This window comes from Oryzias latipes, chromosome 22 (genome assembly GCF_053564925.1).
Source record: "Oryzias latipes strain Hd-rR chromosome 22, Olatipes_Hd-rR_3.1".
Lineage (NCBI taxonomy): Eukaryota > Metazoa > Chordata > Actinopteri > Beloniformes > Adrianichthyidae > Oryzias > Oryzias latipes.
The window spans coordinates 17,417,181-17,442,103 of NC_136258.1; the positions used below are offsets into that span (position 1 = coordinate 17,417,181).

At 56.0% G+C, this 24,923-nt stretch overlaps 2 protein-coding genes and 1 long non-coding RNA gene across 3 annotated transcripts in view; 1 reads left to right on the forward strand and 2 right to left on the reverse strand.

The window, feature by feature from the left end:
* Positions 1-24,923, forward strand: part of slc35f4 (solute carrier family 35 member F4) — a 196,731-nt gene that overhangs the window by 101,892 nt on the left and 69,916 nt on the right. The window lies entirely within an intron of this gene.
* LOC144989175 (cell division control protein 2 homolog 3-like) lies at positions 4,742-5,774 on the reverse strand. The gene has a single exon (XM_078941351.1). It carries the CDS (start codon positions 5,627-5,629, stop codon positions 4,742-4,744), a length of 888 nt encoding a protein of 295 aa, XP_078797477.1. The 5' UTR covers positions 5,630-5,774.
* Positions 11,686-12,225, reverse strand: LOC144989086 (uncharacterized). Its single transcript, XR_013653233.1, has 2 exons — positions 12,012-12,225; positions 11,686-11,914 (listed from the first exon to the last, which is right to left on the reverse strand). It is a non-coding gene; the product is annotated as an uncharacterized LOC144989086 (long non-coding RNA).

Genomic DNA, 24,923 nt, shown 5'->3' on the forward strand with positions numbered 1-24,923 from the left:
ACGTCTGAAACGGGCCGATGAGACGATAGCCGGACAAAAGTGCCTCACGGAAAAGCTCACGTACGAAACGGAGATTCTGAAAGGTATCGTGGCCGTTGTGTGCCAACTGATAGGCGTGGAGAAAAGCGCAGTGGAGACGGAGCTGATCGAAAGAATCCGGTGTGCCGCGCTGTGCTCTGCGAAGAGAGTGTCACGGCTGCTCCGGCACGACTGCGTCAGAAGGCTAAAAGGACTCGACCGCAGCGAAGATGAAGCGATGGGATCCCCCGGAGGCTCGCTGTTCCAGGACTATGAAAATTACATAAGGACAACCGTGTCATCTCTGTGTACGGAGCAAACTCCGATGGAGCACACAGAAGCGTCCTGCAGCGACACCTGGAGAAGGGTGGCCAAGCGAAAGCTGAACCTGGGCTCCCGGCAGGTCAGCCCCACAAGCGAATTGACGGAGGTGGACGAAGGCTCGAAAACCGGTGCGTCCACGCCGACGAAAGTACACAGGGCCGCCTCGTCAGGCGGAGACGCGTTCCGATCAAACTGCGCTTCTCCCAAGCGCCCTGATTTTTTGAAAACGGAGTCCAAGTCAGAAAGATCGGAGCACCTACGTGTCCACTGCGTGCGACTCGGGGAGAGCTCGGCCTCCGTATCGCTGCCAAACATTGTGCGGCATTACACCCATCAAGACGTGAGGCTCATACACTTGGGTGAGAGCGAAAGCGCTCCGAAGACCCTTTGCGGGGTGCTCCAGACCACAGATGATGTCGCCAGGGAATGCAGCGCCGTGGATCTACGGTGCTCGAAAGCGTTCCTACAGCTATCGCAACTTCTCAGCTGCAAGTTGGTCGCTATCTGGTCGCCTTGCGAAGGATACGAGATCCACGGGGCGTCCACGGAGCACCTGTATGCCATCGTGCTGAGTAAAGACCCCGATCCGGCCCGCGAGACGAGGTGCTACATGGTAGCGACGCGTCAGGGAGGCGCAAACCCAGACGAGCCGTACTTGTACAATTTGGCGAAGCTGACAAAGGTCAAATCTGCACAACCCGCCGCGGTCAACTGTTCAGATCCGCCGCATTGGGATCACGTAGATAAGGCGAGCGACGCTAGCGGCAGGGCGCCCGTGGTGGAGGTTTCGGAAATCACCCTGATCGGAAATTGAGCCGCTGTCACATGAGGGGACCAGTTCAGAGCATAGGAGCCTGGGCTCGGGAACGCCTGTTTGGTAGAGAAGGATGTGGGGCTGCCGCCCTGAGACATCATGTTTGCCATTAGGTTCATTGTGTGCTGCTTCTGTATCCTTTTATTTTTGGAACATGTTTTGGATGATTGAAGTCAAATAAAAAAGATAAAATGCTGTAGTCTGTGTGGTGTTTAAATCAATCTCATACCAACGTCCTTGTGTCAAGCGGTTCTGTGCCTTTATTGCGTGCCCTTGCATTTCGAGTTTGCTCCAGATGCGATCATGAAATTCACTTTTTGATCAGACGGAAAGCTCTCCCGTCAGGGCCTTTTTCCTTTGACATACTAATGAGGCTGCGGCAACGGGAGGACGACCCAAGGGGCCGAGAAGAAGAAAGGCAACCTGACCGTTCTGAGATCACGGAGACTCACGGAGACCCTCAAAATGCACAAGCTCCGGTTGGGTGAAACCAACGGTCGCAGAACGCTCATCGTCAGAACCTCATCCGAGGAGACGACTTACGCAGAGCTCGAAAGAATGGGTGGTAGAACGGAAGATGGTCGCTACCCCCTTGGCCGCTGCGCTTGTCCAGACGAAGATTTCGCCGGTTGGGACTCTGACGTTGATGCTCTGAGCGGAGCGAATGCTTTGATCGCGGCCGGCATCGCAGCGTTGCCCGTACGGGTGAGGCGCGTGGGAAAGACTCACTTGTTCGTGGAGTACGCGATTGCAACAGAGAAGAACGGAGACCCGGATTTGCGGCGCACGGGGGTGGCGTGGCTCTGCACGAATTACTCCGGCGAAGGGACAATACTTGCCAACGGAATGCACGGCGTCATCCGCTGCTGTGAAAGAAGACTCTTGGAGGGCATTGCCGAACAAACACCCACCTGGACTTTGCTGCACGTCCCCCCTGACAGGGACAAGCACTGGGGCACGAGAATACGGCCTGTTTCTTTGGAGGAGATACGTTGCGTAAAACGCAAGTGAGCACGGCTGGAAAGTGCGAAAGTCTGCACCAAAGATTTTCAGACAGAATACTGCGACGCCAAGACAACTCTGTGAATGTCCACGGCAAACGAATAAAGAGCAGAAAAAGTGAATGTGTCTGAGTCTTTTTATTTGCTTAAGAAGCTCAACGATATCAGGGTCAGCGAAACAACACGGAAAACACATTTTGACTCTTATCAGATACAATGTAGTAAAAACACGTTGTTCTTGTCTTGTTTTATTTTTTATTTTAAACAAACACCACAAAAAAACAAATAAAGACCTCGATGCCATAAGCCTTGTTGCGCATGACCACAGGACCCCGAGAGAACCCGGGTAGACCGTTCAGGCCAGCGCGTCACAAAGCCCCTCTTTGCTAGTGAAGCAGAAGAAGGCCGGGGCAGAGGTTACAGGGATTTGGGACTGTCGAGAAGACGACGGCGGCGGGGACGGTGGGGATGCAGCAGGTGATGGCGCCGGCAATGACTGTGGAGGGTCCGTGATGGTTGAAGAAGCCAGAGGATGTCAGGCTCTGTGAGAGCTGCTGGGGTGGGGAAACGTCCATCTGTCGGTAGCCGTCCTTGTTCAGAGCGGCTCGGGGCTCTGATGTGGGCTGAGCGGGGAGCAGCTGATGGGAATTGTGAATAAATCCACAACTTCCGCCGTGGAGGCATGGGCGCCCCTTATAGAAATGGTGGCAAAGGTTCATTTTGAGCTGCAGGCTCCGCAGGTCTCCGTAGCCATGGGCGTACCGACATTTCCCTCCGTACTTGCAGACGCCGTTCTTCGCGAAGAACCAGCACAATTTAGTCTTGTAATTGGCGGAAATGTTCAGACAGTCAGGTTTCTGCTGCGGCATGCCGCCGTCTCTGTAGCAGCCCGATTTGCTCATTTTGTTGGTAAGGGCAGACGTGGGGGATCCGTGATGGTTGATGAAGCGAGAGGATGTCCGGCTCTGTGAGAGCTGTTGGGTGTTCAGAGCGGCTCGGGGCTCTGATGGGGCCAGAGCGGGGAGCAGCTTATTGGAATTGTAGATAAATCCAACCATTTTGTTGGTAAGGGCTGTGATGTCGATGTTGGATATGAAGGAAAGAAAAAAAAAAAGAATAAAAAATCCCCAACTAAATCCTTTCTACGTAGGAGCTGTGTCATAGAACACAGAGAACACAGCCGCTAAAATTTCCTAGTTCCAAAGCTGCAGACGAGAGATGGGGTCAGCTTTTCACCTCGCCAGGTCAGCGTCCAGACAGCCCGACCTTTTCTATTCACTCTGTCTGACCGCAATTGACTCTGTCCGACCGGCGCTCAGGGAGTCCGACAGTCATTCACTCTGTCCGACCGACCCTTAGGGAGTCCGACCACACATCACTGAGTCAGATGGCATCTTACGCTACCAAACCGAGATGTAGGGGAGGGACTGAGAAACGCTGGCTCCGACCTCAGCTCTCTCACACCGATTTCCACTCTGAGAATCCGTCCTCCGCCATGAGAGGCCGACCGAGGCAGGCAGACTCTGACGCCATGCTCTGCGTTCCTCTCCCCTGAATCACCCTGTTACGTGATCTCTCCTGCCTGTGAGCGAGGGGCGTGCTGGGTTTACGCGAGCTGACCGGTCGCGGCCTCTCTTTCGGGCTTGTGGTTGGGATTTGGCCAGGGACTTTTTTTTTTTTTTTGGGCAGGGGGGATTAGAATCTGCACAGCGAGTGTTTTCTTCTGCAAGTATAAAAGGCAAGAGTGGAGAGCTGACAGAGGCAACCTCTTCAGGCGTGAGTTGTGTTTGCGCACTGCAGTAAGAAAACTGTTCTTTGTGGGTTTTTTTTTTCTCTTGAAGACACAATGACTACCACTTCGATGCTGCATCTGACCCTGTTCGTGTTCGTGCTGTTGACATCAGTGGACTCTTGTGTTTTACATCACAGCAACGAGCCTTCTTGCTCGGACGGCGTTCGTCGGCCTGAGATTCTCATGCCTGACCTGGTTCCAATGGAGCCCGTGATGACTTTCGGAAAACTCCACAACACGACAGACTGTATGTATGTATGTGTGCATTTTAGCTACCCGCCTATCGCAAAGCGCTTCTCTCCCAACCAGTGTTCGCTGTCTTCTGTTTGCAGTGCTCAGCAAGTTGAAGGAAACCGTGAGAAAGGCTCAGGAGGAACTGGATAGATGGCCTAGTCAGAGAAATGGAGCCAAACCTCTAGCCCTGTCTCTCGTCGCAGCGGTTGCCACTGTTGTTTTCGCCGCGCTCTGAGACGAAGAGCGGAAGCTGAGTTGAGCCCGAAGCCCTCAAAAGACCCGAGGGCCCTCGCGCAGTTACGAAACAAACTACGCCAAGTGGTGTTCCACGTTGAGTGCTACATCCCTTTTCATCTCCATCGCTACAAACGTGTAAGCGTGCTCCCAGAGCGGGCCAGTGGTGCTGAATGATACATCTGCTATTATGGTCAAACGTATTCAAAATAATAAACAAAATTTACACCTGTACGATACATAGAGTCTGTGGTCATTGGCTCATTTTTTTTTATTGAAAATTGATAAACTCAGACATTGCAAAGCCTCTTGAACTGTGTATTTTTACATGACACTCGTGACGCATTGTTGCAAGACCTCAGCCTTTTCTCCGTCTGTCATGTGGGACAGACGCTTCCATTCCTCATCGTCCAACAGCTGGCGAGCCGTAAGCCTCTTGTCGTGCCTGAGAGCGATTAGGCGGAAGGCGATGCGTTTGGTGTGCTCACACTTCATAGTGTTGGGTATCAGTTCCTGCCTGGCGGGCGTCGATTCCTCCGCTCCCCCGTCGGGATCCGAGGCCGCCAGTGCCATGACTTTGCTCAGAGTGCTGGACCCACGCGTTGCAGCGAACACCACGGCGCCTTCCTTTGCGTCCAGTATCATAGCTCCCAAACTCCACATGTCTATGGCGCACGTGTACTCCGCGGCGTTCCCGCGGACAAACAACTCCGGAGCCCTGTAGGGCTCCGTCACCACGCAAAGGCTCATGCGTCGGGAGTACTGTCTGGCTAGGCCCATGTCGCCCACCTTCACCGTCAGATCTTCCTCGAGAAGCACGTTACTCGGAACCAGGTCCCTGTGTAAGATGTTCAGTCCGTGCATGTGCTCCAGGGCATTCGCCGTCTGAAGCGAGAAGCTGGCCACGAAGCTGAGCGGAGCCGGTGGCTGGCGGTGAATAGCTTTGGTCAGCTCGAAGGGCACGTGAGGCATGAGCATCGCCACCCGATCCTCGTCCATGAAACAGTCCAGGAGCTGTATTATGTTGGGATGACCTTTCAGCGCTGTCAGGCAGGACAACTCTCTCACAGTCGCGTCCTCTATAACGTCTGCCTGCTTGTGACATTTGAGGGCATATTCTTGGCCGTTTCTCACATCTCGCACCCTGTAGACAACTCCGTAGGTACCTTGCCCGATCACTGGTCGCACTGGGTCTTTGTAGTACTTCTCCATGCGGAAGCAAAAGAAAAACAATAAAAGGATCAAACGGGCTTCTGAGGAACGTCTCCTCGTTCCCAATGCCTTAAAGTGCGTGTCTAAGAAGTGTCCTCTCGTCCACACCGGTTGTTTCAGTGTCTGACACTTGTCCTCCAGACTTGAAAGCACTCTGTGGGCAAAGCCTCTGGAGGCTGTCAAAAAAAACCACCGGGTCACATCCCAAGGTACGTGCACAAGAGTGCAGTTCCGACCGCAAAAACAAAGAGTCCAAGTGCCGGTCCTACAAGGTCATGGCACTTCGTGGCTTCAGGTGAAGGGAAAAAGTCAGCGAAGTCATCCTGGTCATGAAGAAAGCGTTAAAAAAAGAACAGAAAGAGGAACAGAAAAAAAAAAAAGCAAAACATGAAGACAAATTGTTTCATAACAGCGATAGCGTGAAGTTCAACCCCCTAGAGTACAGGCCACTCACCCAACACATCTCTTCCAGCCAGCCTCTGTGCTCTGTGAGCAAGTACGAGGCGATCGCTTCTGACACTGCGTCAGCCAGGAGGGAGCCAGGGCTGCCACTGAACCTGTCCTGACGTTGGCACACCGCGGCCCCCAAACATATCAGACTGACCACACGGCCCCAGTTGATGATCCCGTCCTCGAAAAGGCTTTTCGCGACGTTTACCATCGCGGCATCGGGAAATGAATCACCTAGATCTGAAACCATCTCTAAAGTGGGACACCGGACAACGAGAGATCACGCTGAGCATACAGATAACTCTGAAAAAACAGATCTGTTTGTGCTGCTCACCTGTGTATTTCGGTCTGTGAACCTCCAGCACTTCACACACAGCTCTCGTCATAGCATTTACAGCTTCCCGACAACGCGGCCTTTCGACTTCAAAGTCTTGGCGTCGTCCAACGAAGTGCCCCAGAACACCTTTGATCAAAATTCTAATTTCCTCATCCATGCTGAGCTCTGCTCCTCAAATCGCAAAGCCCGACGATTTTCTCTTTGAGCACAGAGGGGGGTAAATAAAAAGCTGTATGAGGAGAAAACCAAACAAACAACAAAGCTACAAGCAAGCCTAGGTGACTTTGAATTCAACCTAGGTGACTGTGATATTTCATTTTCATCACTGTCCGTGCACAAAGGCTCTCTCTGTAGGCTCCGTGTCACTGGGACTCCCCGAATTCAGTGTACACAGGGATCGGCGGTCGTACTCTGACTATCGGTCGGAGTCACTGAGCGACGGTCCGAGTCACTGAACGGCGGTCAGAGTCACTGAGCGGCGGTCGGATGTTCTGAGCAGCGGTCGGACTCCCTGCGCGACGGTCGGACACTGTGAAAGGCCGGCGGACACTGCAAAGAGCAGTCGGATTGTTTGTCTCATGACTGGCCTCCGTGCAAGTTGCTTGCGAGTGTGTGTGCAGTGGTGGTGAGCAGATTTCTCCACCCTATCCCTCCTAGCCTAAGGGTTGGGCCTGTGTGCAGTGGTGGTGAGCAGATTTCTCCGCCCTATCCCTCCGAGCCTCAGGGTTGGGCCTGTGTGCAGTGGTGGTGAGCAGATTTCTCCGCCCTATCCCTCCGAGCCTCAGGGTTGGGCTGTTCAAAGCATCGAGGAGGTGGGAAACCCCAACTGGGAGGATATAAGTGGCCTTCAAACCTCCCCTCTAAGAGCTAGAGAGAGCGCAAGGATCAGGGTTGGGCTGTTCAAAGCATCGAGGAGGTGGGAAACCCCAACTGGGAGGATATAAGTGGCCTTCGAACATCCCCTCTAAGAGCTAGAGAGAGCGCAAGGATCTCGCAGGACTTAGGCTGAATTCACCAGAGTGGATTAGGAGAGCTGTTGCTGCTGTTTCCACTTTGTCCGTACGCGCATTCAACAGGTCTTGCTTTCGAAATGGCTACGGTATCGGCGACTGAGGCGGCCGCGTCTACAAATCAAACCTTCGTCGTTTCCAGCAGCCCTCCGTGGTACTTCGATACTGTGGACCACGACGAGGTCTTCACGTGCTCGCACCCACGTGGCGTTTTCGATGCAGTGGTAAGCATGATGACCCAAAAGGAACGGCGCCTGAGCAACGAAGAGCACCTGCGTTACAGGCCGAGGGTTCTGAACAAGATGATCAGAGACGCGGTCATAGCGGACTCTGGTAGGATACCCCAGCGTCCCTCTCGATCTCTCCTGCTCGCCCTTATGGACCTGGTGGACCTTCTGGGAGGCAGCGACTTCGGATCCATCGTCACCTCGGACAGAGCCGGCCTCAAGCAAGTGTTGCTGACGTGCGGAAATTACACGGCGTACTACCTCCCCGCCGAGGAGCTGAGGGGAAAGGATCGGACGGTGGTGCCCGTGGTGACGCAGCACTCGACGAAGGAGAACCTGCTGCGTTACGACCCCGCGAGGTCCATGGTCGGGACCTACATGACAGACATCCCCGGAAACGACGGCGAAAGCAAGGGGTCTTACTTCGTGCAAGAGGTCCTGTTCGCCCCGACCCTGGACAGCCTGAAGCTGCTGAGGAAGGTCGCGGGCCACGCGTTCGACTTTTGGGACATGTCGCTGGAGATGCCCACGCACGTGGAGGCGCTCTGTCCGTCCTTCCAGCAGATTCAGCCTTGTCAACTGCTGATATCGAACACACCCGGGTCCCCCGGCAGGGATCAGAGCAGCCAGGCTGCGTTGGCCTCTCACCTGGAAGATGTGGAGCCGATGTGCTGCGCGCCAGAGGTTAGCCACGCATGGGAGTCCTCGAGCGACAGGAAGAACGAGGGGGACGCCGGCGTTGACTGTTTCGGGGAGGACGCAGTGAAATGCGACCTGAGTCGTTTCACGTACAAAGCCAGCGAACCCCGCATGGTGTACTTCAGGTCAGGAGGGAAAGCGTCAGATGGGAGGCGAAGCAACCTGGTGCCGACGGTGGCCGTGAGAGCGGAGCAGAGACACTTGCCCACGCTGTACGTGTCCACCACGCTCCGGTTCTACAGGCTCTTGAAACGCAGCTGCGTGAAAGGCAACGGAGAGCTCGCGAGCTGCTGGAACGAGACGCTCCAGGAGATGGCCCGGGAGACGTATCTGTCGGGGCAGCTCACGTTCCAAGAAATCAACCAATGGGCGCTGTCTGCGTTCACCAAGCGCGTCGATCCGAACGGGTGGTGCGACCGCATACCCAGACACGTGGAGAGCAAGTTGGCGGACCCCAGGATGATCGAAATCGCTGAACTCGCCATCACGTTCATGAACGCCAAGATCCCCGGCGCATTCGCCGTGGCCGAGCTGCTGCACAGTCCACTTGGGAAGCTGCAGAGGTACTGCGAGTTCCTTAGCAGGTACGCCTCGGACGCTACGTTCAGAAAAAGCGAGCGGGATAGGTTCGCTGCCTCGGTCATGGAGCTGATCAGGAAGGAGTGCGGTTCGCTCGCTCGGCAGTTGCGCTGCTACAGCCAAAACCGGAAAGACGCCGATCCCGAGACGGCCCGCCGAGCGAAAGCCTGCGCCGAAATGGTGGACAGAGAGCCCTGGGAAGTGAACAAGATCCAGAAAGACTGGTACACCATGTGCAAACGCGACCAGTGCAACAAGGAAGACAAGGAAGCGCAAGCCCACGCCAAGGAGGTGAACGCGGCCGCCAAAGTGGCGTTCCTGAAGCTCAAAGTTTACTGCAGCAAGCTCAAGAAACTGGGGATCAACGCAGCCCGCTTTGACGGTGACATGGGCGGCAGAAATCCCGCTTGCGGAGAGCCGGTCGAGCCAGGCGAGGGATGTAGACAGCCCCCGAACGACCGCTCGGAGCTTTTCAACCCCATCCCAGAGCCCGTCCCGGTTTCGACATGGATGAAAAACTTGTCCGTGTTGCTCCTGAGCTACCCTTGGTTGCACGACTCCTTGGGGTACCAGAGAGAGGCCGTGTGCAAGCTCCTGAACCTGGACAGCGCTCTCCTCGGCGAGGCGAACAGGGAACTCTTGAGAGAATGGGTGGCGTACAACCAGGGCACGGTCAACGAGCTCCGCAGGCGCGGCATCAAGGATCGCCTGAGCCGAGCGTTGATCCAATGCTTGGAGTCCCAATCCACGCAGAGGTGGAGCGACAAGGTGGCCCGGTCCTTCGCGGCACTCCAGCGCAAGGCGGCGTCCAGGCGGGTTCCCCGAAGGCACCTCTCCCCGCCGCCGCCAGTCAAGAAGCCCGAGAGGAGCTGCCGCCAGACCGTCGGCAGAGCTCGACGTCGGTTGTCCCCCTGGGCCGAGAGCGTCCGAGCCTCGCGGTCTCCGGCGACCAAGAGGAGAAAGGTCGGGCGCCGCCAGAGAAACAGTTTTTTACTGAGCGAAGCCGAGGAAGACAACGGCCTGGAACTTCTCAGCTCCGAAAGCGAGGAAGAGCCGGAGTATTTGAGCGACAGGGACACGGAGAGCTCTTCGGATTGCGACAAAAGCTCAGACGACTACGATCGCAGCGACAGTTTCATAGACGACGCATCGTCGTCCAGCGAAGAAGACATCGAGGCGGGAGAGGACAACGTCGCCAGGGCCAAGAGACGCGAGGACGGAGTTGACCGTCCGTACTGCGTGTCGCGACCTTCCTCGCCCTCGCCCAGTAGCGCGTACAGACAAAGAGCTGGCGAGGAAGCGGGCTCCAAGGCCAGGAGGAACGAGGACGGGGTCGGCCGTCCGTATTGCGGGTCGCAGCCGTCCTCGCCCTCGTGCAAAAGCGACCGGCGGGGCTACAAGCGCGCACTCAGCTCGGACAGCTCGGAGACGGAAGGCCCATGGGCGATGCGAGTCTCCACGAGGCCGAAAGGCAGAGGGTCGAAGTCGAGACCCTCGGTCGAGCGGGAAAAGAGGCTGGGGCTCGAAACCGCGCTCACGCAGCGACAACGCAAAGACACCGAAGACCACTCCAAGACTTACTCCAGCGGCCGCAAAGACGTAAGACGCCCAGAGGGAGGGCTGCAAAAATCAGCCTCCAGGAAACCGCTGCGTTTCTCTGGCGAGAAAGGCAGAGAGGTCGACGGTCGAGGTTCGAAAAGGTCCGGCGCTCGGATCGCTCGTTCGCGCTCCTCCAGTTCGGAGAGTCGAGGGTCCGCGTCTGAAGGCAGCGGTTGGGAATCCGAAGGGGCCGACCTTTCGGACAAATCGACCGCAGGCCTCAGTTCGCGCAGGGAGCGCGAGCCCAGGAGCTCTCTGAAGTCGACGGACCTGGGCAGGCGGTGCCAAACCGTCAGGTCTCGCGGCGAAAGGCGAGAGACCGACGGTCGAATTGTGACGTCGCCGGCAAAACCAAAGCCGATCACGCCGGTTAAACTGAGCTGTTCGCCGGGCAGCTCGGAAGCGAGCGACCCGCAGAGAAAGAGGAGCGCGGAGCGCGCGGGGTCTCACGCCGAGCACCCGCAGCTCACAGAGGACCCAGAACCCGCAGAGAACAGAGAGCCTGGAGCAGATTTGCTCGCAGGAGGGTTCGGAGAGGGACCCGGTCGCCTCTGCACCGATGGCAAGGACGAGCGCAAGGCGTCTCAGCGGCGGCTCTCGCAAGACGAAAGCGATGGAGAGGGAAGCGCCGCGTACACGGTGTGGATGTAGAAAAGGTCGAGGAGTGGCTAGCTCGAGCGGTGGGGGCGGACGAAGAAGACGAACCCGACTCGACCTCTTCGACCTCTCCGTTGCACTCCTGTCTTCAGCCAACCTTCGGACAGAACGCATTGGAGTCACGGTGGACAAAACTAGGGCTCTCGTTTGGGACATTAGTTCGATGCGACCGCAGACTGTCTGGTGCACCGCTTCTACATCCGTGGGATCTGTGTAATTATGTGTGATGAAATAAAAATCAAAGTAAGACGCTTTGCTTTGAGTGTTCTTTCTTTTTTTTTTTTTCTTGTGCGGTCTCACGGTAAAACTCTGCAGCTCCGATAAGCGTAGAACGTCACACTGCGTTGCAGCAACGCGGAAAGCGCCTGGAGGGCTACCAGAGTATACCTCTCCGCTTTTACATTTATTTTTTCTAAACATAACCTTTTCTGATCTAACTCTTCTTAGCACAGAAAATGAAAATTAAAAAAAAATGAAGCAAACAAAATACAGACATCATTCAGAGTCTACACGAGGGTCTTTATTGTCACAATGATCAAATGAACACAGTCATGGGTTTGCATCGCCCTATGGCGCACTGGCAGAAAGACACATCGCGAATAAGACTACGCCCAGGCTGGAGCTTGTCTCCTGTTTCCACCTCGCGTTCTCCAGATCCAGAGAGCCGTGCAAACAGTCAGAGCCGCGACACCGATGGATATCATGACAAACAGTCCTCCTGAGAAGACTGAAAGAGAGCGGGGGATAGAAACAGTCAACAAATGGGTCCAAAAACCAAATTAAAATATTGTTGTTTTTTTTTTAAAAAAAAAAACACCACTCGCCTCGCTTAACTTTCACGGTCGCTTTCTTGCTGCCTTTGCCAGAGACTACGGTGCAGACGTAAACCAAGCCTGCGTCCTCGGGCGACAGTAACAAGGAGCTGCGGATGTCGTAGAGCAGCTGCGAGGTCCGCCAGACGGCGGTCGTGGCGCTCAGAGTCCTGCCCGACGGAGGCTCGGTGGACCAGGTCAGCTCGGGTTCCGGGTAGATCCCCACCGAACTGCACACGGCGGTGTCGCCCACCTGCTCCAGGTGGACTTCGGTGACCGGAGCTGCTTTGAAACGAAGACAGAGCTCAGCTCAACCTGTTTTCTTCGAGGCCCAAGCGGCCCCCTCGAAAGGGACCGCCGGCCCCTCTCACCTTCAGCCTCTTTCGTCGCATCATTGTCTCTTTCGTGAGTGGCCTGGGTGTCGTCCAATGTCCAGCTGGATGGAGGACGCTCCGTTGGCCGGGTCAGATCGGGTTCCGGATTGATCCCCTCATAACTGTAATTGAAGGCGTAGTCTGGGTCGTAATAGATGTCGTAGTACACCACCTCCTCGTTGACTTTTTGTGTGAGCGGTGAACAAAAAAAAAAGAACTTTTAGTCAACGTCACGATACTGCATCTCAACCCGTAGTGTGGAATTCGCCATCCCCTGTTTTCGCTTTGCTCCAGCCGCGTTGCGCTGACTCTTTGGGTTATGACGATCGCGCTCGTACTCGGAACAATGTCAGCAAGCTTACAGAGCACTCACCCGCCACGCTCTGGGTCCGCGCGACAGTCAGAAGTAGCCACGGTAAGAATGGGAGCCCTGTCATGGTTTAGCTGCTCAGATGGCCGAGGCCCGATCGAGTAGGGTTGGGGTCGCGGAGTCTGCTGCGGGAGACGCAGAAGGACCTTTCGACCGTTGTCGTTCGCCGTCTGCTTCACTTTCGTCCGAAGGGACGCTCGCAGAGCCCGGTGAAGCAGCAGCAGACGTTCGTTGATTGAGGCAAACACTATTCCACTTTGCACCACTCGATCACACCCGAAGACCGTTCCGACACGTCACGCAGAATTCCCCGAAGGCAGGTCGCAAAGTCGGGTTACCCGGTGTCTTTTATAAATGGCAGAGGGGCGACAAGCTCACACCGTTGGAGGCAGACGAAGAAGACTCAACCCCTTTAACCTTTCCGTTGCACTCCTCTGTCTTCTATCTCCCTTCAGGCAGGGCCTATGGAGTCCCGGCGACCAGGGCCCTCGAAGACTCTCCGCTCGCACGGCGCACAGAGCTCTCGCATGATGACCTATTTGGAAGAGCTGGCCGACCACGTTGAAGTGCCTCGCTCGGGGGAGGCCTCCTCATCGAGTGGAAACCGAGACGTCGGGCTTGTGAGCGTCTACTCGCATCGTGGGCGTGCTGACGACGGGGCGAAGCGGACGAAGACCGAAAGCTTGTGCTTACGCTTCCACACTCCCTCGGTTGACGAGAGCACAGACTCTGACCTGTGCTCCGCTTCGACGGCTGTAATGCCCGATGCAGCATCTCAGTGTGATCACGTGTGATGAGATACAAAATAAAATCATGTCAGACGTTTGCCCTGTGTCTCTTTTCCTTGTCTGCACCGTCTGAAGCGATCGGCGCGTCAGGTTCGCGCTCGGAGGACCCGAGTGACCTCAAGCAGAATCTCTGGGGCCCTGCTAGGCGTAGCCACATTGTGCAAAGTGCCTCATAGCATTTTCTTGTCCTTTATATAGTTTTTGTCCTAACCACACTTTTTCAGCACTGAAAAGGATAATAACGAAAACAAAACAGAGACATCTTTCAGAGGTGGACTCTAGGGTCTTTATTGTTACGGCAATCAAATGAACACACACAAGGGTTCACGTAGCAAAAGTAAGCCTGTGAGGTTGGAACAATGCATGCGGGCAGATTGGAAAGGTCCGTCGTCGAGAGTCCCACGGTCAGGCAGGAGCGCATCTCCTGGTTCTCCCTAGCATGCTCCATATCCCGAGAGCCAGGCAAATTGCGAGAGCCGCGACACCGACGGGGATCAGGACATAGATCGTCAGAAGCTTTCGGAGTCTGCCTGAGGAAAACGAAAAGAAATAAGCCGTGAAAGCGAGAACAGATTGAGGATAGTGACGCCTCTGGCGTTCGTGCATAATCTGAAGTCCAACAGTAGGTGCAAAAAAAAAAAAAAGAAACTAAACAAATGAACCACTTGCTTCGCACACCTTCCACCATCAAAGTTGCTTTCTTGCTGTGCTTGCCAGAGGTTACGACGCAGCTGTAAACCATGACAGCGTCCTCGTGCGACAGTAACAGGGAGCTGCGGATGTCGTAGAGCAGCAGCGAGGTCCGCCAGACGGCGGTCGTGGCGTTCAGAGCCCCACCGGACGGAGGCTCGGTGGACCAGGTTAGCTCGGGTTTCGGGTAGATCCCTTTCGAGCAGCAGACGACAGTGTCGTCCACCTCTTCCATGCGGACTTCGAGGACCGGAGCCGCTGCGAGAAACGAATCCTGAGCTCAGCGCAACCTGTTTGCTTGGCGGGCCAAGCGTTCCCTCTCGACAGTGACCGTCGGCCCCTCTCACCTTCAGCCTCTTTCGTCGCCCCATCGTCTCGTTCGCGAGTCGCCGCTGTGCGGTCACGGTCCGCGCCGACGTTCTCTGTTGTTGGACCGTGGTAGCCGCCCTTGTTGTGAAACGGCTGCGTGGACCACCGGGGGGTGGTCGCGGCGTTCAAAGTCCTGCTGGCCGTAGTGGGCTCCGTCGACCGAACCGGTTCGCGTTCCCGGCTGATCCCCTCCGAACTGTCGAGGACCGGAGCCGCTGCGAGACAAACTAGAATTTAGAGCCGCATTTTCGCTAAACGGTCACCTAAGTCACTCACCGCTCCTACCTTGCACGTTGACGTTGACATAAGTGTATCGCTCATTCTTACGGGTTGTAACGTAGCAGGTGTATCTTCCCTGATCGTGAAGCTGCACCCAGGACAACCGTAGTGAGGCATTACCTTTAGAGACCTGATCCGAGAACAAGGAACCTCTGCCCTTGACATTCCTGAACTGAGGGTTCGCTTTGTAATATGAAAGAAAGGGGTTGCCCTCGTTATCCTTAATCCAGTGCACTATCGGACCGTCTCCTCTCTGAAAACTGCAGGGTAAGATGCAGGTTTCCATGATGAGACAGGTGATGTTGGTGTCTGTAACAACGTGACAGCGACACAAAAAAAGAAAGCATAAAAAAAATTTAGCCGGCAACCCTCCCGAGTCCTTCTGCGACTTTGTAACCTGACTACACAGACTCATCGAATAGTCACGGCCTGCCTCTCAAAACACAGGCTCATCGATCGTACTCGTGCTAGGAACAGTATCAGCAAGCCTACAGAGGACTCACCCGCTGCGCTCAAGGTCCATGTGAGAGTCAGAAGTAGCCACGGTCCGAATGGGAGACCTCTCATGGTTTTTTTTTTTCTGACGGGATACACGAAAGTATCTGTCAGCAGTCCGAAAGGGAACGCGAGATTTTAATAAGAACTGGCGGGCCCTAGTACCACTGGAGCCAACGGACGGTTACACTACCGTACCCCGTACCCCCGGTGGAGCGAGTGCACAGTTTATCTCACCTCTGAAAATAAAGGAGAACCAGACACCTGAACACAATACATTTTATTTTCACTCGACGATACAACAAAAAAACAAACAATGTGTAGGTCCCTCGAAGGACACCTGAAAACAATCAAACAAACGTGAAAAAGTCAAGTAAAAGTACAGAAACAAAGCCAGCCGAAGCAGATCTCAGTGTAGCGTAGCCGTGTCTCTGGGACATTCATCGACACACATACATGAGCATGTACGCTGGGCCTCTGATCGAAGGGCTCCTCACTAGCACCGCAGGTGAGTGGAGACGATGAGGGGCGAAAGTCTGGCAAAGAGGTCGACCAGCGAGCTCTCGGAGGCGCCGTTACCGCACAGGCGTACGAGGGCGATGACGATCCTGTAATAAACTTTGGTGAGTTCGGGCACGGGGCTCCGTGCTGCGTGTTTGGAGATCATTACGACGGGGGCCCATTTCAATAGACCCAAGGCGACCCGAGGGTCTGCGTCGTGAGTGTAGCACCTGCCGTCTCGGGACAGCTGCACTCTGTCGGGGCTCAGTAGGTCGACCCCCGCAACGTCGCGCAGCCCGGCCCTGCTGAGGTCCACGGTCAGCGGGGCTCTCGTGCAGTTGAACGCGACCACTTCGACCTTGTGGCTCTCGAACACTCTGACCTTCAGTCTCAGCGTCAGGTTTCGTATCAGGGAAGAAAGCGACTTGGAATCAGATGGAGGCCCCGGCAACGTCTGTTTTCCCCTTCGCGGCGGAGGGTTGCCGAACACCAGCAGGCCGAGCCCGCGGCCCGACTCGTATTTCGTCCCCGTGAGGCTCGGCTCGGCCCGCCAAGTGGACCTCTCGGCCGTGTACTCCTCGAACGCGAAGTAGGCGCTGTCCAGGGTGAGCCTGCTGGGTACGACGGGTCTCCCCCGGCCCGCTCTCTCACTCAGGATCCCCAGGGCCCCGCCGAGGATCCCGACGGGGTCCCTTGAGGAGAGGAGGCTTATGGAATCCGCCTCGCGAAAGCCGCATCTGCCCAAAACCTCGATACAGAACGTGAGCAGGCCCTCGTTTCCCACCCCGAAAAAAGGACCACCGCGACCAAAGTGCTTGGCGAGGTAAGCCACCGGGTCGATCAGCGCGCAGCCTCGGCAGATCAGCAAGTCGTCCAGATTTAACGCGCGCGTGGGGAGCTTCTCTGCCTCCAAGGCCTGGTGAAGTGTCAGGAGCACCTGAGCGGCGAAGGCGTCAGCGGAGAAAGGCGCGTTCTCGAGAGTCCACTCGGATGCTTTCTTGCAGTCAGCGAACATGGGAGCGTACTGGAACACCACAACGCCGTCGCAGCTCTCCGAGCTCCTGCACAGGCCTCGGATCGGGCCCGCGAACAAGTCCGGTCGCTGCTCCGTGACAGCAATCGAGAGCTCGACGACGTGCTCTCTGAACCTCTCGGCGTCCTCCGGAGATGCCTGGGTGAGGATGGCCATCTTTGTGTCGACCTCTCCCTCGCAGCATCCGCTTTTGCCTTTCACGATGACCCGGGGACCTCCCGCGGGCGAGCTGGCCGAAGCGGAGCACGGGTCTGGCTCTGGAGACCCGATCCGCATCCGCGCGAAGGTGAGTCTCTCCGGAGACCGCCCGACACGGCCCGAGTCTTCCTTGGCGACCTGGGATGAAGCGCTGGCCTTTCTCGAGTACCACACGTAAGGCTGTATGTAACCCGGAGCCAGTCTTATCACGTCGACCCCGTAGAAGATCTTACTCTCGGATCGGAATGTGGTAGCGAGAGAAGAGGTGTCTGGCACCCGGAAGGCGGGGGGTTCGCAGTCCTCGCAAGCCACCGCGTCACAGGCTCTGTAGCAGCCGGCGCCGATGTTCGTCGGGATCTCCCTCGCCGGAACCGAGACGGCATCCGCGCCCAGGTCCCGATACCTCGGGAGTTCGAGCAGCTCAGACGCCGACCACCTTTCCTGGGGGAACAACGTGACGCACGCCGCCCCGATGGCGACGAACTCCGGATCTGGGCCCGCTCGACCGGACGCCCTCGCGGCCGCGGCTTCCAGCTTCTTCGCGACGTCTCTAGTCCGCGGCCTCGAGCGGAATTGCCGCCGCAGCTCCATGGCGTCCAAGCTCTTCATGTAATACGAATCGAAGGCGGCTTCCGAGGTAGGCTCGTACGTGCCTAGCAGCTCGGACAAATTCCGCGCGTAGGTCCTGCTGCAAAAACCTTCCCGCTGACCGGACGCCCTGTGGCCGATCAGGGGCGCGCCGCTGTACAGCTCCCAGATCATGCAGTACCAGCTGAACACGTCCGCCTGAGTGTCGGACTCCAGGCACCACAGCACCTCGGGAGCTCTGTTCGCACGGGTGCCCCTGGGCTGATCGGGAGTGGAGAAGTTGCACGCGGTGCCAAAGTCGCTGATCTTGAACACCAGTGGCAGGGGCCTCCTGCTTTCGGCGCGACACACCAGGACGTTTCTGTGCGTGATGTCCCTGTGCTGGATGGCTCTCGACCGCAGGTGGTCCAGGGCGCGCAGAACGTCCAGTTCGACCAGGGGCACGTACCTCGTCTCGGTCCCCATGTGCGCCGAAAACTCGTGCAGGGAGCACGCCGCCTCCTCCATCAGGGATACGACCCTGCCACCCAAAGGGTACCCGGGGGCCTCGCACCACAAGCCCCCGAATGTCCGCAGCACGTTCGGGTGCTTGATGGAGGCTCCGATCAGGACCTCCTCCATCTGGGTCGCGACGTGCGCATAGCGCTTGAACTCGTCCTCCACCACGGGCAGGCTCCAGTTCAGCATCTCGGGGAAGAGGTTGACCTTGGCAACCAGCCCCTCCTCGATGCGCACCGTGACGCCGAACCCGCCGCGGCCCAGCACGGACTTCCCGTCGCGAAGCAGGGACTCGAGGTCGACCGCCGTCGCGGACGCCGTCTCCGGGACGGCGCGTAACGTCCATTTTTCGGACGAGCGGGTGGGCGCCTCTGGCTCGCTACGCCGTCCGAAACTGTCAGCTGTCACAATCGGCGTCGTTGGAGGCACGGTGTCGTACCTCTCTGGTCTCAGGCTCCTCAGCACGGGAGCGCTCCCCTGCTCCTTGGGTCTTATTGAGCACTCGCAGCCCCGGGCAACGCGGCGAGCGACATACTCGAAGCCTCCCGCGCCCAAGATCGCGTTTGCGGCCGCGCACAAGGACCTCACCCCGTCGTTTTTCTGAGATGGGGCGTTTCGCCCTACAGTCGAAAACAGGACCAGAGACCCGTCGCGACCCAGGAACCAGGTCCTCTCTACGCACACCACCAAACGCTCCGTGGTCTCTCGGACGCGAGGTTTCGCGTCCACGCTGCATATCTCTACCTTGTCCGTGTCCACGCCGCACAGCCCGCACAGTCTCGTGAGCCAGGCGACGAGGTTTTCTCCTCCCCGGCGAGGTTCGCACAGATCGACGCTTTTAGCTCCCAGCCACTCCAGCGCTCCAGGAGCGTCGCTGCAACAAAGAGTCTTAACATGATACAAGCGGTGCTCTCCCAGCAGTCCGAGAAGCCTCCGAGTGCACCGTCCGCTGTCCTCCATGCTTTGCGCGCCCGAAGGGGGCTCTCGGTCAGTTTATAAAATGAACTCAGAAATGAGACAGAAAATCGCGTTTTCTCCCCACGCCTCGGTAGCCCTTTTCGAGTGCCTGATAGTGGCAGGGGCGCCCGCCACTGGCCTGCTGCAGAACGAAGTGGTCAGCAAGCACAGACCCACGCTTCAAAAGAGCCTCGAGCTTCTGAGGGACATGTGGACGAGGTCTGACGCGCTGCACGTGTGTCAGGACGACCTGATCTCGCTCCATCGGATGGAGTGCGAGAGCGCCGGGCACGCCGGCGCTAAGGTCCCGAAATGCATCGCTGTGGACCATCGCAAGTTGTCCAGGTACTACGTGTACCTGCTGTTTCGCTACAGCGTGAGCTTCGCATCGTCCGAACGAGGGGGCTTCATTTACAACAGGTTTCGAGCGTGGGGTGCTGGCGCCGGAGCGGTCGAACCCCTGAGAGACATCCCCCACGCTTGGTTGCCTCCGTTCCAGTCGCCCGCCCCGTCAGCTCCTCCGGAGGAATCTGACTTTGCGCAGCCTTCTCGAGCGGGCAAGCTCCGGGCGCAGACGAGAGGGCCCGGTCGTCACGCCGAAAGGGTTGACCCGAGCGAAGCTGTGGAAAGCGGATGGCGTGAAGCGGACGAATCGAGGTTTGACAGAACAGAGCGAGGGAGAGTGCCTGTTCGCAACGGATGTCGCTCGAGTGCGAAGGAGTTCTCCTCGACAAGGCACGGTCAGGGAAGGGAGGTGAAACAAGGCGGCAGGGGCTACCGCGAAGACAGCGATCGTGACTCGACAGTCAACAGCGGGCAGGAATGTTGAAGTGGCGACCGGATTTGTAGATTTATTGCCCTCTGCTGTCTGTTATGTATGGAAAAAAAATGAAATAAAATAACATTTCTGTGCACTCTCCTCGGTTCGTCTCTACGGATTTGTAGATTTATTGCCCTCTGCTGTCTGTTATGTATGGAAAAAAATGAAATAAAATAACATTTCTGTGCACTCTCCTCGGTTCGTCTCTACTTCTTACACTTTCCGCGCTGCCTGGCCGTTATGGCAGGTAGGATGCAACGTCTGTTTGAGCAGATCTCTTCTGCACACAGAAAATACGGTGGAAGGGGCACATGAGCTTTCTCAAGGTCTAGGGACATACTTTACCTCTCTGACTAAAAGCCTCCATGCTTGTCCAACAGTGCACACCTTTATGTTGCGTGTGTTTTTGTGTGCTTGTCTTTTGTGCATGTGTGTCTGTGTGCAACTTGCTCCTCTGTATTCAATCGAGTTAAAGATAGGGTCGAGACAGAAAAAAAAAAAAATCAGTCAAGGAGCAACACCCCAGTCAAGGAGTCTTTATTTTGTAATGGAACACAGGAACGTAGAATTCAATTCAAACAAAACCAGGTTCACATCGTTTGGTAAAACGAGTGCACAGCCCGTGACTGTAAAACTAGGGTTTTCTGGGCTCATCCTCGTCAGACGTGCTGTCGACGTATATGTCTCCCGTGCGCCTGAAATGTGACTTGGCTTGGGCGAGTCGCATCTTCTTGCTGGTGAATCTTGAGGTTATGGGCCTCGTGCCGCGATCCACGCATGCCGGCTCAGATTTCTCGGGTTGAGCTGGCGCGCTCGTGGATTCCGTTGCTCCCGTCTGCGTGGTGCGATCGTAATAGATCCTGCCGTGCTTACTCTGGTAGTAATTGCGACGGTACTTTGCGCGCCAGAAGACGCAGTTGCAGCATTCGCAGTCGATTTCATGGTTCCCGAAACCCCAAAGGTGGGCCGGGAAAATTTCTTTGTCGTCGTAGGACTCCACGCTTTCTCCGCCAGACTCCAGCTCGCTGCTGTCGCTCCCGGACTGACGAGACTCTTTGATCCGTTTTTTCAAGTAAGCCATCATGGCCCGATCGTTGTCAGAATCTGACTCGGAATCCTCCACGCTGGCCTGCGGCCCTTCGGGCGAGGTCCCAGTATTGGTCCCGATGGTCCGGCGTCTTGGGACAAACCGCCGTCCTGCGTTGACTTCCTCATCCGAGTCGACGTCCATGCTGCCTGTGAGAAAATTGGATTTTCTAGAAAGGACTGTTTTAATAAAAACGTTCGGTTGGTTCGTTCCCTTCAGTTTCCTGCACACAGAAATGAATGAATAAGACTCAGAGACAATACATAGCTACAGTGAAGATTTACCCCGCACAAAACAGCACAGATTTGTACGCAGGGTTACAGACAGAGGAACATGATCTCAAAGTCTGAACAAAGACACTCATAAAAAGGTTCGGTTTATATACCTAGCATTTACTTATTCAGAAGATGGTCCGAGGGTCAATGGTGTGAAAAACCCACCCACATGCTGTTGCAGGCTAGACACTCGAAGGTCATAAAGCTTCAAGTGCCAGATCTCTCTGATGTTCTCATAGACATTTGCCAGAGCACAAACACCAGGACACACAAAAAGTGAAAAAGGGAGGATGAGGAGAAACTGTGACAACAATATCTCTGCTGTGCTGTCTTAGGATGTAATATAATTTTGAGATGATAATACTGAATCAAGTTTAAACCATTTGTGTAGTAAAAGGTAAAAGTGAATGTAATAAAAGTAAAGATTGAGTTTCTAACTATTCTGTTTCTAATTATTCCTAACACTGCATGTCTCTGAATTCCTGGCTGTTTGCAAGACGATAGGAGGAGAGAAGCCAGCCCCTCCGCTTAAATATTTAACAGGCACACCTTTCCTAAGAAACCTCTTCCCCCACCCACACCCTTTCAGGGGCAGGCACTTGACAGGCTCTGCAGATGAGAGCAAACCTGTTGCACTGTCTCTGTTGTACCTTGTATCTCTGTCGCTTGGAAAGTTTCTAAGTAGTATTCTTTTTGTTTTGTTTTGTTTTTTGTTTCGTTTTCCTCATTTGCTTCTCTCGAGTTTCCAGACCGAAACACTCTCTTCGTTAGAATGGACATCACCCCGGTATCTGGAGGGAGCGCTGGGAGCGACTCGGACTCGGATGTCATGTACATCGAATCTGCCCCGGGGAACAAAATGACCTTCGATCCGGTGAGGGGAGCGACGCTGCTCGACCTGGCTGCGTACGTTGTGGCAGCTCCTGAGAAGCCGAGAGCTCTGTGCCGCGGGCCGAATTTTTCACCCGTGCCTCTGGGACGGCCCTGCGCGACGGTGCCGGTGATGGGAGACGGCAACTGTTTCTTCAGGGCCGTCAGCTACTTGGTCTGCGGCAGGGACGACTACCACTACAAGATCAGAAGCTGGTGCGTCAGGGAAATGAGTTCGAATAAAGAAAAATACAGAGATTTGCTGCGCTCGCAGTACTCGAGCGTGGAGCAGTACATTCTCGAAAGGAGGCCGAAGGATCGGGGTGTCTGGGCCACCGAGGTGGAAATCGCAGCGCTGGCCAACGGCTGGGACGTGAACGTGTACACGCACAACCACGGAGGGTGGGTAGTCTACAGTCCGGACGGCAGGCCTCGGTCGAACGAGCTGCCCGGGATATACGTGCAGAACCAGTTGGGCCACTACGAACCCATCGTGTGCGTGAAGGACCCGAGCGGCTCGGGTTGCTACGGGTTCTGCCGCCACACCTTTGTCGGCGAGTGCCGTCAGGCAGTCTCAGAGCCGCTCCGCTGCATCGCGAGAGGGCTCCGGGATTCAAAGTTCGCCACGTCTCAGAAACCCGGAGAGGCGGACGAAGAGAAAGTAGGGGAAGGGAGGAAAGAAAAAGAAGAGGAAGAATATGAAGATGTAGAAATGGATAAAGAAGAAGAGTGTATCATCAACGGGGAGGATGGCTCCCAGCTGCTCGTACCTAGCACCATGTTCTCGAGGAGAGCAGTTGAAGTGAACATGGAAGAGCTCTACTCTGACTCTGACACGCTCGTCCAGAACTGGTTGAGCGTCATGCGTTCTTGGAAGGGTTTCCTGAACTGGCTGGACGATCGCTGGTGGGGCTCCGTGTCTCGAGATGACATAGCTACGTTCTTGAGGAGCGAGAAGGGGCGATGCGCCGTCGTGGTCTCGGAGCCCCTGGAGCCGAAGATCGGAGCGCTGTGCTCCGTGACGAAGCAGGGCAGTTCGGACGCAGTGCTGACGACGGAGATCGCGATGGAAAGGGGACTTTACGTGTGCAAGGAGCTCAAGGGCTACTACGATGACCCGAGGGACATCGTGCTGCTACTGGGATGCGAGCGAACGGTGGCTCGCAAGCCCTCCAACGTGACGTCCTCGCAACGGAGCTTTTTCGCCGACGCGAGGATACCAGAGCGGCTGCACAGGCTGATACGAGGCCCCATGGGCAAGGTTTGGTGGGGTACGTACACCAACTTGGCCCAAGTGCCAAAGCTGACGTATCCCCTCACGGCTCTGCAGCGACAGAGGAGGCCGAGCGCCATGATCGCGCTGACGGACGTGAAGGAAGAAAGGGGTCCCGGGTACTTGTTCGAAATCATGTACTTGAGCAAACGAAACGGGGGCTACGGACTGCTCATCAACAAGTGCAAGGTCGTGTTCGGCATCCGTGGGTTTACCGTGGTGTGCGGACCGAGGGACAAAAAGTGCCTCGCTTATCACATGGACATGGAGGCCCTGGTGTACGGGCTCAGCCGGCTAAAAAGGCTGATTTTTCTTTCCAAGTGAATGTCTGCACATGATATTAGACAATTGTGCTGTCACCTTCACCTTTAGATGCCTCCGTGGGTCAGCTCTGCCCAGCGCGAGAGGCAGCGTTATTTTTTTTTTCTCGTTTTCTTTTCTCTGTCCATGTGGTTGTGTGCACAAAATAAATGAGTGCGTGAGACCAAACATATTCTTTCTGTCTTTGATTTTTATTGTCACCTTGGCGTTTAGAGCACAGTGCAACCGGTAACACACAATAAAGCATAACCCTCAAATAAACCACGGGACACACTTAGTCGTTGTCAAAATTGCACAAATCCACTGTGGTGAGGTGGCGTTTCTTAGAGCAGAAGTCCAAGGGGAATCGTCTGAGCAAGGCGTCGCAGCCGAGCCGAGTCACGGCCGTGTGCATGTCCAGCAGGTCCTGTGGGCAGTCGGTGCCTCGGTGCCGTGCCTTCACGTTGCTGTACACGTCCAGCACGCTCTGACCGTACAGCAGTGTGAGAGTGAGGGATCCCGTCACGTGTCCCACCTTCTCCGCGGGGCTCTCGACCAGCACCTTCAGACCGGGCTCGTGTTTGTCGACCGCCACGAAATTGCCGGCCTGGTCGCTCAACGTGTCATACAGGGAAACGACAAAGTTTATCAGCGGGTTGGGAAACAGTTCCACTTCTCTGTTGCCCCGTTTCAAATAACGCCCGACCCCCGAGTTCGCAAACGCGGCCTGGATCGCTCGGTCCACGAGGCTCGTGTTGTCTTCGTACGCAGTCCTGAGGAGCGAAATCACACTCCTGTACGTTTGAGACTTCGGACTCGTCGAGCCCGACCGCTCGGGCACGCACACGTAGCCATCGACGCACAAGGGCAACGACAGGGACGGGTAGCCGGGCTGGGTCACGATGACCGTCGCCTCACATTGTCCTTTGCACAGCTCGCAGGCGTAGGTGAAGTGTTCCGAGGACAAACAGCCTTTCATGGCGTCGAGGGAGCGCCTCGCCCCATCCGAGGCTCGCACCCCGCCCGACATCATGAAGGCCAGAACGTTCAAGAGAGCCTGTCTGTTGTCGTCGTCGTGCGTGGACGGCGTGCGGCAAAAAGGATCAGTGTCTGTCCCCGCCGCCCTGATCCGGACATCCTTTCCGTTCAACTCCACTTC

Excerpts from the sequence above, each read along its gene's own strand:
- LOC144989175 (XM_078941351.1), bottom strand. The coding sequence starts at position 5,629 with ATGGAGAAGTACTACAAAGACCCAGTGCGACCAGTGATCGGGCAAGGT.